The sequence below is a fragment of the Apus apus genome, chromosome Z (genome assembly GCF_020740795.1).
Source record: "Apus apus isolate bApuApu2 chromosome Z, bApuApu2.pri.cur, whole genome shotgun sequence".
Classification (NCBI taxonomy): Eukaryota; Metazoa; Chordata; class Aves; order Apodiformes; family Apodidae; genus Apus; species Apus apus.
The window spans coordinates 47,123,993-47,136,112 of NC_067312.1; the positions used below are offsets into that span (position 1 = coordinate 47,123,993).

Genomic DNA, 12,120 nt, shown 5'->3' on the forward strand with positions numbered 1-12,120 from the left:
GTAGCTAGAAAGCCCCCCCACCCCTCCACGCTCAGAAATTGCCTCTAAAGCCAAGATTTACTCCACAAACTAACTGGTTTATTAAGGGTTAACACAAACCGAGGGATGATGTTTAGGGACAATGCAGGTGTGAATGGCTACCAGGGATATCAATATGTATGTGGTGAGAAAGTGTCCTTTAGGGAGGCAATGCAAAGGTGCTTTTAAGGGAGAGGATTAAGGACCAAAGGGAGGAGGGAGGAGGGAAGGAAACCTGACGCCGCTCCTCCTTAAGAGGTCGCGCTGTGTGTGCAAGTATGAGGAAAGGAATATGTGTGTGTGTGTGTGTGTGTGTGTGAGGTGATGTTACCCTCCGGCGACTTGTCCAGCGTCGGTCGGTGGCCAGAGGGCAGGACGGCAGGTCCGTGGTGTCGGAGGGGCAGCCTCTCGGCAGCGGGTGCAGCGGCCGCTGGTTTCCTCTTCACCGGCAGCAACACGGGGAGGGGGCTCCGGCCCCGACCCCAGGGCTCGGGACCCCGGCACGCTCGGCGCTGAGGCTCAGGCTGGACCCGGGGCAGGCAGGCAGGCAGGGTCCCAGCACCAGTGTCCGCAGCAGGGGGGTGTCCCTGGCAGTCACCGCCTTAAAGTGGGGCTCATGGACGCTCATTGGCTCTGGACAGTGACATTGACTGGACCGGTGGGTCAGGGGGTATAAAAGGTGGCGAGGGCAGCAGGTGGGCCCCCTTCCCTCCTCCCTGAGGCCCGTTCGGACGCTTTCTGCCTGGGCACAGGATGGCTTGTCGCCCATCCTTTCTGTCCCGGACCACATCTGTTGTTTTGGGTTCAGTTGTCCTTGAGAAGCAAGTCTGTTTTAGTTCGTTCGCTGGGGATAATCAGGAGAGGCCTTTGCTGGCTTAAAAGACATTTTGTTTAGACTTATGTGGGGAATCATAGAATCATAGAATCCTAGGGGTTGGAAGGGACCTCGAAAGATCATCTAGTCCAACCCCCCTGCCAGAGCAGGGTCACCTAGAGTACATCACACAGGAAGGCGTCCAGGCGGGTTTTGAATGTCTCCAGCGAAGGAGACTCCACAACCTCTCTGGGCAGCCTGTTCCAGTGCTCTGTCACTCTTACAGTAAAAAAATTTTTCCTGATATTCATCTTAAACCTCCCATGCTCCAACTTGTATCCATTACCCCTTGTCCTATCAAGAAGAAAAGAACAGTTTCCCACAGTAGCTTATTCTGGGAATTTGCTGTTTGGTGGTCTGTTCACTGGTGAATGCCAAGAAGAAGTTTTCCTTGCTTGCATTGGCCATCTTCCTTTAACCAGCTGAATGGCTGCTCAAAAGGGATAAACCTCATGATGGCTTAAGTGTACCCCTAGCATCTGGATCCTTTCAGGGGCCAGGAGACAGCTAGGGATAGGCATTGGATTGCCATCAGCCACTGAAACAAAAAATTGAAATGTCAGCTGAGTTGTAGCAATATAGTTAGCAGGCATAGATTGTGCCTTAGTTTGTATTTTATATTCTTGCATGTGTGTGAAGGCAAAGAGGATGAGAAGGAAGAAAAATCTCAGCATGTTGAAACTCAGCTGCAAAAACTTCTCTGGGATTTTTATATTAAATGAAGTTGTAGTACAGATAGGTTTAGGAAGCCACATTTCCATATAAGACATTTAACATGAACAACAAGTAGCAGAAAAAAATCCAGCAATACTGTATTTTTAATTGGTCTGTACATTGAATGAACTTCCCATCTCTTACCAAATCTTGCTTAAATGCTTGTTTCATAACTGTTCTGTATTATAATTCATTTTGTAAAAAACCAGCTGCTCAAGAACAATGACCCTTTCCAATTATTTTGGATAAAAATATCTCTTAGGGAGACCCATGGACTCTGGCAGATGAATATTGTCATCTTGAAAATAACACATTTTTACATATTCTTTACCATAACGAACAGTTCCACTTAGTAGTCCACATTCTGAGTTACACTGTCCTTCAGATTTCCCATAAGTATGTGCCAAACCAGCCTGTATATACAGTTTATTCACTCATTACTGCTTTGATTTTATTTCTTAGCTTGTGGATTTATTTTGACACTCCCAAAACAGGTGCATGCAAGATGTCATTTGAATGCTACTGATAAAAATCCCCTTACTATTTCATGTCTGAGAAAGCAGCTTTTCTTTGGTTTGACTACTGATGCTGTAACTTCTACTGCATAAAAGTTGTCTAAAGAGAGGACTTCCTTCTTTTTCATTTTATTTATTTATTTATTTATTTTTAATTTGCAAACTAACTTGTAATGGGAGCTGAAGATACAGATTTCCCATATGTATTAAAATTCCCTGTAGACACTGCCAGTAAGTGCTTAAGTGCTTTTAATCTTGTGACTGTGCTGCACTTCTGTATCAGCCTGAGATGTCTGTGAACAGAGAGGGAAAAGTCAGTATCAGATTCCACTGAAGAAGAAAGAGGCCTTGACATTTGCTACAGAACTAATCATGAAGATAGAAATGTCTGTGAACTCAGGCATTGCCTGTGAGTTTCTAGTAGGCAGGATCATTACTGCTTTTTCTGGAGACATGACAAAAATACAAATGTTATCACCATAGACCAGTACATTTTTTCTTGCTTCTGTGTTAAGAAACAAGTGATCAGTGCTGAGCAATACACTGTACAGCATGCTTTTAGCTATATATGAAACTATAACATCCATTTTGGAAAGATAATTCTGTTGGGATTTAAAGGTTTGAGATGATAGCTGTTGAGTTTTCATCATTACTTTAGTGATCTTGATCTCTTTTCAACAGTTCTGCTTCCATTTGCTGTATTGGCAGAGCGAGCTCAGATGCAGTTACTCCTTAGTCAGAAGCATTGCCTTTTCTTTCTATTTCCAGAATTTTCTTTCTTCTGCCCAGAATCAAAAGTGGATATAGGTATGATCCATAATGGGTTTCTAGGAGAAAGTGAATCAAGCAACTAAAACCAACTGGTTTTTGCTAGGCTAAGTTAGGTAACAGTGCAGGTAATCCAGCATGCTTGCCAGGGAAGAGAAGATACATGTCACCCCAACTGTCATTCATGACCCTGTGTGTAATGCCAGCTCTGCCCACAGGCACTATGCTAGCCCAAATTTTAATATGTTGATTACTGTTAATTCACACCTGTAAAATTAATTTTCATTAAGATTGACTTTGTTCTGACTATCTGTTCTGCCTTTCCAGTAGCTAAGCTACTGATGTATGCTCTCTTTTACCTCCTCTCTGTGGATGAGCAGGCTGTACAAATGATAGATGCAGTCACTTTTTAAAAAAAATTTTATTTCTAAGATGGAATACCCCAAAGTTATGCAAACATCATAGAATGAAGCTGAAGAACCTTCTCATAAAAGCACATATGAGCTGAATATCTGTACTTTCTGCTGAGATCCTTCCTTCACATGCATACTACTGTCTAGAAACGCAGCAGTCTCTGTCAGCTGTCCCCTACCCTGATTTATTCAGACTTGACAACTTAATTGTCATAAAATATTTAAAGAAGAGGAGACTTTGGTATTATACCCATGCTGTCTCCCCTCTGTTTCAAAAATCAGGCATTTGAACAGCAAAGTAATGGGCTAACAATATCAAGTCAAGATGGCTGGGAATGACAGGCCAAACAGGCACCATTGGCTCATGGATAAACTGTCCTGCAGTGATTTTTCCACAGAAAGCCCCAGTATTGAGCCACTGCTCCCAGCAAGCCTGGAGTCAAAAGCCTGGGAGTAGTGAGCTACATTAACCGAAGACTGTAACGGTATCCAGCTTGCTGCTCAGAGGCATGTGGAAGGTCAGCAGAGCTGTCAGCTCTGCAGTGTGAGTCATGAGCAAACCCAGGCTGTTGCATGGTAGTACATAGGCACTAGTGCTGTTGGGGTTCTGTGCTAATACAAAGTGATGCTCAGCTGAAAATTCAGTTCAGTTTTCAGATCTGTAAATCATCATGAAAGAGCAAATCTTTACACAACTGCAAATCTTGCATGCCTTTAAGTAACGGTGATAACAAAGTCTGTTCTGGCTCCTATAAGCAGCTGCAGTAAGGCCCTTAATTTTGTGCAGAAAATGTGTCCTCAGTTTTACTCATGGTAAGTGGACAAATGCAGTTTATTCCACAAGCACTGTGCAACTCTCTCAATTTCCATATGCACTGGCATATTTTACTGACGTAAAATGTCATCCAGCCAGCAAGGAAAGTTTTAAAAATTAGTTTTCAATTATATTCTGTCCATAGAAACACGGGAACATATCTATGTTGATATATACATGCACTTCAGTATTTATATGTGCCTGAACTCAGTATACTTGTAGTGAAAGTCTAGACGAGTCAGGCTCCTTATTTTTGTTGCTTCCTTGTCCTGTCTTGTAATTCATTATTTTTCTGAACTACTAGTTTGGGCATCAAGGACTGAGACAAAGAACAGAAATGCACTTGGGTCTCTTAAAAAGCTTGCCTGTTACAGAGGACCTCAATGCCAACTCACAGAATACTGGAAATCATATATGAAAAGTAGATATTTTACAGTTTTAACAGACCACAAAATATGTTAATTATTTTCGATATTAGTGTCCTGGAAAAAGGTTTGCACTGAATTAGAGTAAGGTTTTGTGCTCACTATGTGGTATATGCCAACCGGCAGTCTTACTGTGGAAGTATATTATTATATGGTGAGTGCTTTGCTCAAAGGAAAATACCATTAGTTACTTACAGATGCAAAATTTGAATGCTCTTAGATAATTGTTATACAACTACTCCTGACTCCTAAATCATATGTGTGGACAGACAGACCTGTGAAGGCAAGGAAATCCTCTTCAGACACAAAAGTTGGGACAGGAGTGCCATGGCCTGCAAACTCTTCAACAAAACAGCTACAATTTTCTGCAATAGAAATACAAATTTTCAAGACTTTCATCAGCTGTGGAGGTAAACTCGCTGGCTGCAGCACTTTACCATGGCCTAGCTCTGTAGAACTTGTTTGATTTGTTTTCATCATATCCTTTTTCATAGAGCTTGTTATGTGTCAGAAATCCATATAGGCTCCTTATGTCTTGAGTTCTACTTGTTTCCTCAAGCTACCCACTTGCCGAGGCTGCATTTCTGGCTAGACCTGTTGTTTCTGGGCTGGACCATTTTCCCTTCCCTCTTTATATGCAAGGAATGGCCAATAGGGTACTGCTAATTCCCTCCTAAAGGAGAAAACACAAAGCCAGCAGCAGCTGCAAACACCTCCCAGCAAAGCTGAAGACAGAATCCAAAGTGAGTGAACTGCTGTCAGCAAAATGGTATGTTTTAATCTGTGTTTGTAGCAGAAAGCGTATTACCAGGAATGTATTGCCTCTCTGGGGGCAAAGGACTTGTCTAGGTCACCCCTGTATTATGGTCTGCCTTTCTTATGAACAAGTGACCCAGAAAGCGGCACAGGAACATAGATGGTGATCCTTGCCTGACTACACAGACCAAGTTTTAGCTTAATGCTAGATCCACTTTTTCAGTTGAAAGTTATGTTCAGAAAATAATAGGTGAGATCCTAACCAGCTGCTGGCCTAATGAAATAAGCAAGGAGACAGTCCAGTCTTCAGCACCGGGCTTTCTAATGCTGTCCAAAGTAAAACTACCACTATGTTTGGAAAGGACAAGGTTAGGAATGGGAGAAAAACAAAAAAAACCCCTATGTTTTACTACACTCAGAGAGGGCTAACTATCAAATAGAAGGGCAAAGACAAACCTATGTCAATGCCTGTGCTTGTCATAGCCATCTACATGGATATGTAAATATACGTGAGCCTTGAAGCCTTAATTTTCTGCTCTGAATGGAGATTTGACATTGTAACTTTTCCACCACTTTCCCCAAATGCCTAACAATACTTAAGAACAAACAACTTTAACAACAAATGGGTAGTTTCACTGGATTTTACTGTGTGACAGTAAAGTTCAGTATTATTTGATAAAACATCACTTTCAGTTAGGATTTTAGTTACAGTAAGTTTGGGAAGGGATTTTTTTCGTTTTTGGCTTTTATTTACTATAATTGGAATCTACAACTTCTTCTCAGGAAATTAATATGGAAACACTTTGGGAGAATCTTCAGTAAAATAAAAAACAATGGTTTATTTTTTCTTTCTGCTAAGTTTTCACTAGGGCTTATTAAAAGCTTAAATAATTAAATGACAATTTGTATGGATCACTCCCAGTTTTTTACATGCTTATGTCATGTTAATGAAGCCACTATATAATATGCAGAGAAGCCTCCTTTTCTTCCTTGCTTCTGATGAGTGACCATCTTCTGATGTTGACAATAACTATCTGAAGCCACGTTTAGCTTTCTTCTTACTCTGGAGACTCGCTCTACTTAGCAATGCTTGGATCTGCAACAAAAAGCCATACAAGCCCAGATGCAGGGTCAGGACTGCCACTTCTTTGCCATTTTTTAGGTTATTTGGCATTGGTGTCTTACGTTCTGTTCATTTTCTCAGTTGCTACAATGCATGATGGACCACAAAGCTGTTGTGAGGTAAATCAGTGCTTAAGTGCATGGTCGTGTTAACGCCGCTGAGACAGACTGAAACAGCCGTAGCAAGAAAAATAAACTTCTGCTGTGCTCAATATTAGAAAAAAGGTAAGAAAACTAGATTGCTTTGAAAGAAAGAAAAAAAAAAAAAAAAAAAGATGTAGTACTTGCCAGTGTGTAATGTCTTGTCTTCCATGTACTTCTTAACAGTACTGGCTAAACAGGCTTACAATTTCTGTGTCTGTGCAAGAACCTTAGCCAGCCCTGGGTTCTTTCTCTTGCACAATGGAAAAGGAAAAAACAAGCTGGTTTCCTTTGCTGGACATTGCAGATAAACTTTTGAAATGAAGGGTAACTCTTTTCTGAATGGGATCCCTTAATAACTACATCTGTGAGCATAACTGCATTAGAATTCAGTGTTGCATCTCAACACGTTCTTGGACAATTTCCTAACTCCTGCTGCATTTGAAAGAAGTTGCTGAATGTCCCATAATTCAGGTATTGACACTGTGTGCCTGGAAAGGGGGAAATCAGAAAATGTAGTGAGGTAAACAGGAATTGTACTCTTTGAACTGAAGTCACCATTGAGGTAAGCTCTTACTTTAAATACCAAGCACAAGAACTTAAAAAAAAATAATAATTACCACATTTAAGTTTTCTTGTTAATGTCCATTAACTAAAGATTTTTAGCTGTTCCTCTCCCACTGCAAAACTAGAAATACGGTCATTCTTTTTCCAAAGTTTGTGCAATGTGCAATGGAGAGACTACACGTACTTGAAAAAAAATATTTATTTTTACAAGAGAGTTTGATGTAAAACCATAGTGTAGAAAGCAAATATGTTGACAAAATTTTACGGTTTAAAATTTTTACTCTCTGAAAGGAAAAATTAAGATGTCCTCTGATCAGTGGAGCAGGACGTTCCTGTGAAAGAAGGACTACACTTGATCTATCACTGTGCAAAATGAGCAGCACAAGGGTACAGAAGACGTTCTCAGAAAATGGAAGGTTGGACATTTCTCTTAAAAGTTAACCTAAACAAGACAGAGAGAGAATGATGATCTTTGTTTTTCATTCAGTTCCATCTCATCACCTGAATAGTCACTTTTCTCAAGTTACTTTAGCTGCCAATTAACATCCCCAGCTCCACCCTAGCTCCCTCTAATTTTATATTGTCTTTTTAATTTAGCACAGAAGTTAAACACAGAATTTTAAGAACAGAATACAGTTTCACCAAACTTCAGAGATTACTAATGCTGGCCAAGTTACTGGAGTGCATAAAGTCATTCAAACCAGGAGTTCTTGGCATCTGCAAACTGGAATGTCTGTATTTCCAAAAAGCAAGGATAACCTCAAATTTATTGTATTAAAGAACTACTTATTGCCACAGTAACATATATGTGTGTGCGTGGTTTGTCTTGTGTGTGTGCATTTTTGAGTGTTTTTCGTTACAGTGAGCGTCTGGAAGACATAAATACTGAGAGATAAATGTTTCTATCAGATGATTGTTTTAGCAGTCACATAATCCTTCCTTTGATGTCTTGGTCAATGCAATCCTAGAACCACTGGAGTTTAGTAGGAGATATATTAAAAGTGTTTCTCTGTGACCTTTCCTGCAACAGAAACAGCAGTAAAAGTTACTGCTCTGTCACAATAAAAGAGTATCTGCACATTTTTTATTTCCCCAGCTTTCCAAATGGAGTTATTTTTTAGGTTACTGGTAGAGCATAACTGTGGTTATAGAGTCAACAATGATATCTTTAGATGTCTAGAGCTACCACAACAACAGCTGGAACAGACAGTGAAGATCCACAGTGCAAGCACATTCTTTTGGTTGTTGGCAGGTTATCCTGAAAATAACGCTGGAGGTCAGTTAGCAGAGCAATACTGTGTGATGTGCTACACAGCCACATACCTTCTCATCTTAAGCCACCAGCTCTCTAAACAGTGCTGCAGTATCTTTCCCACCTTAAGGCATGTAGTGTTTAACATCAAGACATCATAATATATAATAATGCAGTTTTTGAGAGAAAACAGTATAACAATGCTTCTGAAAGACTCTTAGAAATGGTACATCTAAAATTCTTATTTATTTATTTATTTATTTATTTTTGCTCTAGGGCTCGACTCCTGTTCCTGCTGAACTGAGCCAGTGTGTAAAATCAGAACTGATATCAGCTCAGTAGGCACCGGAGGACGGGTCCTTCAACAGCCTGGAACAACAGCAGCAGCTGTAAGTGGCAGCTCCAGTCAGATACAATCATTTCCTGCAAACAATACACAGTGCTAAGCTGCAACTGTAGAGAGATTGTGACAGCATCTGTTAAAGACAAGATTATGAAACAAAGATTTATAGACAATTTCAGTTTGAAGTCATAAACATTTATTTCCTCTGACCTTTAGAAAAGCATGGTAACCAAATTACTGTAGGCAATGCTGTTTATTCTTTACTAAAACAAAGAGTTTTTGGTCCTCCCCAAGTCACCTCTGTCTATTATTCTTGATAGACTGCATTTTACAGGCCCACTCATTGTCAATCTGCCCGTTCAGCAGCAAGGCATCATCTCTGTCAGCAAACACATTCTGCCCTGTGCAGGCTGACATAAGGCAAAGTCTCCTCTCCCCTTCTCTTCAGGTGCAGAACTTAGCCACTGTGAACAAAGAGGGAAACAATCACTGTTCACCAATCAGCTAAGCTCTGCACCTCACCAGAGAGGTCTCCATCTCAGTACAGCTAATTATTAGTTGAGGTTCTTCTATGTGTCTGCTGCTTTCCTCTTTTATTTTATTTTTGTGTGTGTGTTGGTTTTGGTTTTGATTTTTTAATATATATATATATATTTTTTTTTTCAAAGTTTAGTTTTGTTTAATGGACAGAGAGGATTCCACACTGTGCACAGACCGGATAGTTATGGTGAGTTTCATACTAGCAGCTGTGGTCATGGCTGTGTGGTAATCCCTGGCAATGTGATTTTAATCTTAAGTCACAAATCATCACGCCAGGAACCCAAACAGCCACAACATTAAAAGAAAGATGTGCAGTCACACAGAGTGTTGTTCTTGTAACAGTATCTTTAGATTGTATGTTATAGCTCACCACACACTTCTAGTCTGTCTCAAAAGTCAACGGGCAATTCTAGGCTATTGCTAATACACACACCATGTAATCTTCCTGTGATAGCTACTTACCACCAGAAGATTGTAGGATTTGCTTAATTTTATTTTATTATTGAAGGAACTATAGCAAGACAGTTCCTAGCACAGTAGCAGCAAGAACAAACTGCATCTCCATGTTTCTGGCATTCAGACACTTAATGGCATTTACCAGATTAAAGACTGTTGAATGTAACTCAAGATCCTGTGGGTCCTCAATAACTGGGAGCATACCAGCAAGTCTCTTAGCCGTATCTGTTTTACAAGGCAAACCTCCTACCCCATAATTGATCTCCTGGCACTCTACAGTCTAATCCACCTTCCCCAAAAACTTTTCTTGGCAGGCACAGTTCTTATCCATACAGAATAACATCATTTGTTCATAAACAAACCTGCTTGGTTTGTTTATGAGATAACATAAGATAGATAGATACCTCATGGTATCTATCTGCTGTATTTAATATAAATAAACACCACAAATTCCAGTGGAACTCACTCTCAAGTTTTGCTACATGCACAGACAGGCTTGAACAGAAGAAAAATTAAGATTTCTGCTTGTTGACAATTAGAAAATAATTGTTTTGCTAAATTAGATGCCTGAACTTTGATGCCACAAATCAACTGTAAAGTTATGTGAACAACCAAGGCAATCAGTCTGTCAGATGAGTTATATCATTAAGCAAAAATCTGAGGTATGCTGTACTGGAAGAGACCTTCATACCAATCCTAATTGGCTATGTGTTAAGCATGCATGAACAAACACTGTAAGGTTACCTCCGGCTACTCATATAGACTGAGAAAGGGAGAATATCTTCACAAATTAGCAGTTTATAGCCTGCAGCAGTCTTTATCTCATTAGTATTTCTTGCAATTCTTGCATTTTCACTGGTGATTCCTTCCTATTCATTTTAGAAACAAGACAGATTATGTATGATATCAAGCAGCTTCTTCATTTAAGGCTACTCTGACCTCATAATCTGTCTTCAAAGGCCTCACTACACTTGACACAAAAACATCTGAATTACCAGCTTGTTCTCACACGATTCAGATTTGCTTCCAAATGCATGGCTTCCTACTTCCCGTGTGGGCTCAGATTAATTTCAAAGACTGTGCTGTCTATCAAGTCAATGTGCATCTTTGTTGTGTTCCTTGCACAGCTGCAAGTTCTGTAAGCAGAGTTAAGAATACAGAATGGGAAACAACTGCAGGTGGAGACTGGCCTTCTGCAGCCATTCCAACTTTCAGTTGCCTCCTAGGCAGTCAGTTATGAAGTGTACACCATGCCATGCTCTGTACTTTCTATCCTAGCGCCTAGATGAATCTCAACTCACTGCACTGGCAACTGGATGTAAAAATATATTCTTTCTGTATGAGGCAAAATCAGGGTATTTATTTTAAAAAGAAAAATCACCTCTTCAGAATAACATCTCTGCCACCACTTTGGCTGAGGATGCATCCATATGTTCTTGTGCTGCAGCAAAGCATTTACGAGCAAGTTCTTGTTGTTTCACATCTTCATTCACCATTAATTCACCATAGAGATACACACCCATTGCCTGAAAGAGGAACATAACACACAGGTATCCTAACACCAGTGGTGATTAGTTAGCTGATTTTCATTCCATTTACCTCCTAATATTCCTTTAATGAAAAACAAAACAAAAAAGACAATGCAAAACATAAAACTAACCACATACTCGAGAACACGTACCCTTTCCCCAGAAAAGTAGTTTTCTCTGGAGCTCCTTAGCCTAAGGCTGGTTGTCTAAATGTTTTGTAGAGTATGTAAGAATGAGGTACATGTTATGTTCTTACAAGAAAATGCTTTCTCACTCCACTTTTCTTGCCACTTTTCAAGTTGAAATCTGTTTTCTTTTATCTACTACTTGAAATATTTTCAAATGCCCCTTAAGAAAACAAATTGTTTTTCCTTCAACAGGATACACGTTTTCTTTCCAACTGCGATGCTTCCATACACACCCATGAATAAAGACGACATCCACTGCAACAGTCCACTCTCTAATTCCCACTTGGCAATTCTGCAAGTGGGTATCAACTGCATGTGGTCAGGTCTGTGTTTCAGACTCTTCTCTATACCTGTGAGATGCAGCTGAACATGCACAACCTCTAGTTTGATAAGAAGGCAGGATTCTTCCTAAGTACTCATGCCAGAATAAAAGGCCCCCTTGAGAGTGAGATCTGGGCCCCTTTGACAGCAGGTAGCAAAGCACTGGCTAACCTAGCAGGAAACACCTTGGGGAATGCCATTTCTTTCTGATGACACAATTCCTTCACCTAAATACAACTCAGTAAGTGTTGAGCGGCACTTACAAAAGCAGGATTATACACGACAAAATATTAGCAGCTCAACATACTGAGATTTACAGTTGTGCTCAATATTTCAACAGTTGCAGGAAAAGAAAAATTTGGAT

At 40.2% G+C, this 12,120-nt stretch overlaps 1 protein-coding gene across 14 annotated transcripts in view; it reads right to left on the reverse strand.

Annotated features, from left to right (window-relative positions):
* Nucleotides 1–68: 68 nt before the first annotated feature.
* Nucleotides 69–12,120, reverse strand: part of AOPEP (aminopeptidase O (putative)) — a 188,440-nt gene continuing 176,388 nt past the window's right edge. For 4 of the 14 annotated variants that reach the window (XM_051642943.1, XM_051642952.1, XM_051642955.1 and 1 more), the window contains 2 exons: nucleotides 4,817–4,906; nucleotides 69–1,430 (listed from right to left, as the gene is read on the reverse strand). In XM_051642943.1, the coding sequence (XP_051498903.1) occupies nucleotides 1,365–1,430; nucleotides 4,817–4,906 (156 nt within the window). In that variant the 3' untranslated portion in view covers nucleotides 69–1,364. Of the gene's footprint in view, nucleotides 1,431–1,692; nucleotides 2,949–4,816; nucleotides 4,907–6,111; nucleotides 8,803–10,462; nucleotides 10,588–11,099; nucleotides 11,245–12,120 lie in introns of those variants that run through there. The other 10 variants (XM_051642950.1, XM_051642945.1, XR_007891837.1 and 7 more) reach the window with 9 other exon arrangements.